At 34.2% G+C, this 3,132-nt stretch overlaps 1 protein-coding gene across 1 annotated transcript in view; it reads right to left on the reverse strand.

Moving 5' to 3' along the window:
- The window catches only part of CFAP54 (cilia and flagella associated protein 54), a 301,384-nt gene that overhangs the window by 172,117 nt on the left and 126,135 nt on the right, over window positions 1–3,132 (reverse strand). The window contains exon 31 of the mRNA XM_012814149.2: window positions 616–730. Within this exon, the coding sequence (XP_012669603.2) occupies window positions 616–730 (115 nt within the window). The remainder of the gene's footprint in view (window positions 1–615; window positions 731–3,132) is intronic.

The raw sequence follows: 3,132 nt of genomic DNA on the forward strand, positions 1-3,132 counted from the left end.
TGATTGGAGCTGGAAAATGTCCTTCTTAGCAAAGTATCACAAGAATGGAAGAAAAAGTATCCAATGTACACAGCCCCATTATGAAACTAATTTATAGCTTTCATATGAAAGCTATAACCTAATTATACCCTAAGAATATGGGGAGGGCTACCCTCCCCATATTCTTATGGGGAGGGAGGTGGGTGGATAGGTGGAGGGTGATTGGCGAGATCACCTCTATGGTATATCTTTCAAGGATACAAGTGAATCTTTCTAAAAGTAGAATATAAACATCTTAACACAATAACTAAGAAAATGACATAAAGACTATGTTAACCAGTTTGATGAAAATATTTCAAATTGTATATGAAAACACCACACTGTACCCCATGATTGCATTAATATACACAGATAACACTTAATAAAAATAAAGTAAATAAAAATAAAAATAAAAAAAAGCCTTTCCCACACAAAGAAAAAAATATCTAATAACTTAAAAGTCATATTGTATAATTATAAAACTATAATTGTTGTTATTTCCTTCTGTTTCATATTATAACAAATTACAGCCAAGCATAGCTAGATATACAAATCTCTTAATTTCATTACCTGAAATTCAAAATTCAGAAAACTTACTTTTCCAAACTCTACTACTGCAGCTTTGAACCTCTTCAAAGGTTTGCTTCCCTTTTTATTCAAGATACTGTCTCTATATTTTAGTTTTTTTATTCCAAGTAGAGTTTCATTTCTCCTAATACAAAAAGATAATGTCAGTCAAAAGGAGCTCCAAAAATTTGCAAAACTCCTGCAAAAGTAATAAAACTTTAATGAATGTTGTCACTGAAATTAGGCAACAATATTCAAACCTGCTTGTGTCACATACATAAATTAGACAGCAATATCTCTAGTCATCAAGAAATAGCTGGCATCTCAAAAGAGCAAAATGTGAAACACACCACCGAATACAATGAGAAAAGAGAGTATTAAAGGCACGAGGTAGGTGGAAATAGAATTGGACTGAAAATAAAGTAACATGAACACATCCCTTTACAATTCAGAGAAAAACTACATAACAGTGACCTGAGATGAACTACCTTGCTTCCAATATATTTTGGTCTCTTTGGTTCCATATTGTGCAAGCTCTTAGCCGCTACTGCTGTCTGGATCAACAGGAGCTGAGCATTTAAGGTCCCTGCTAAACTTTTCCCCTTCTCCCAATCACCTGCACGGTTCCTAACCCTTCTTTCTTACAGACTCTAATGGATCGTAGTGGTAATCTGGCCTCTTTTTTGAACACTGTATGTCTCTCACTATTCCTCTATTGATATTACCTATTGTTCCTGAAATTTATATATTTTCTACAGTTTATATTTCTTTTTGTACTTACCTTCCAGGTATAACAAAATGCTTCTAGAACACAATAAATGAGATCTGAAAACTTAAATCAAATAAAATGTAAGGTTACATCAAAGCAAGGCTAACGAAATGACTGGGTCTGAATGGATGATTTCAAATAGGTAGTCTCAGGGTACATAATACTGTACAAGTGGCTATTTGCCTCTCACTTTAATTTTGATGACAATCCTGGATCCTGTGGTTGGTTGAGATGTCAGCTCAGCTGCAGCAATTCCAAGAATCTCCCAGTTAACTGACATTCATTCATTTGGCAAATGTTTTGCTACCTAAACTAGAGGGCTTTGCCAATGACCACCTTTGGGGACTTGGAGATCCATTTCAGTCACTTAGATCCTGAGATTGACTGCCTTTTATTTTCCAACCAGCTAGGTCTCCTTTCTATCTCCTCCCTCTCCCCTATCACCAGAATGCTTGACCTAGCTGCTATGTTTTTCCAGAAAGAGATAACAAGGAGAGAAATTTATGGATGTACACAGAGCCTACCATCTTTCCAACTTCGGCATTTTCCTCCATATGCTGCAGGACCTTTATCCACTAAGAAAGATCAAATAGATTAAACTCCTCCTCTCTTTGACCTCTTTACAGCTTTTTATTTTGTCTATGGGATGTATTAACAAATAGTATTGTTACTAAGCTTTCACTTTGTGGCTTATTCATTGTTTTGGTTACTTACATAGTTATGTGGCACTTAACAACAGAGATATGTTCTGAGAAATGTGTCGTTAGCTGACTTTGTTGATGTATGAACATCATGGAGGGTGCTCACATAAGCCAAGATGGTACAGCCTACTGCACATCTAGGCTACCTAGTATACAGTCTATTGCTCCTGGGCTAAAAACCTGCACAGCATGCTTGAATACACTAGGCAATTGCAACACACTGTGAGGTATTTGTGTATCTAACATATCCAAACATAGACAAGGTACAATAAAAACATGGTATTATAATCTTACAGAAACATAAGATTATAATTTATATGAGACCCTACCACCCCATGCAGCCCATCGTTGATTGCAGTGCTGTCATCTGGTGTATGACTATGTTAGTGCCTGTTCCTGGTGCAAGTGTTATCTCAACGTCTGTCTGCTAATTATTTTCCAAGCACAACTGTTATACTTTATCTGACAATACGTATCCCTCCTTTCGCTCTTCTTTATTTTTCAAATAATTTTTATTATTCTAGTCCACTCTATATGAACTAATCTTATTAGAATTTTTATTGGAATTGTACTTAACCAAGAAATTAATCTAAAGATAACAGAAATCTTTAAAGTGTTCTATCTGCTCATCAAGTAATGTACAATGTCTCTTCATTTATTCAAGCCTTTTTAAAAACATCTCTTAGTAAAGAGGTCTGGTCTTCATATTAGCTTTAAGGCCCCTTAAAATTCCTGATAAATTTAATACAGCACTGCATATAAATGGGTTCATTTTCCACTATACTCTCTCTTTGGTATAGGAAAGCTATTGATTTTGCATCTAACCATCCTATTGAATTCATTATTAGTTCTAATGTTTTTGGTTAATTATCTTTAGATTGTTACATTAAAAAAACTATTTGAAAATGTCAATCATTTTACCTCCATTTTCAGAGTACTTAATTGTGAAATCCATTTAAATATTTTTGTACTCATGTTCTGAAATAGCTTTATATAAAACAAAAAATTATTTGTTTCTTTAAAATATGAAATAAGTACACCTGAGCTACCCAAGTATTATTACTGCACTAATCAATA

This window comes from Otolemur garnettii, unplaced genomic scaffold (genome assembly GCF_000181295.1).
Source record: "Otolemur garnettii isolate 467f Iridium unplaced genomic scaffold, OtoGar3 scaffold00007, whole genome shotgun sequence".
Taxonomy (NCBI): domain Eukaryota; kingdom Metazoa; phylum Chordata; class Mammalia; order Primates; family Galagidae; genus Otolemur; species Otolemur garnettii.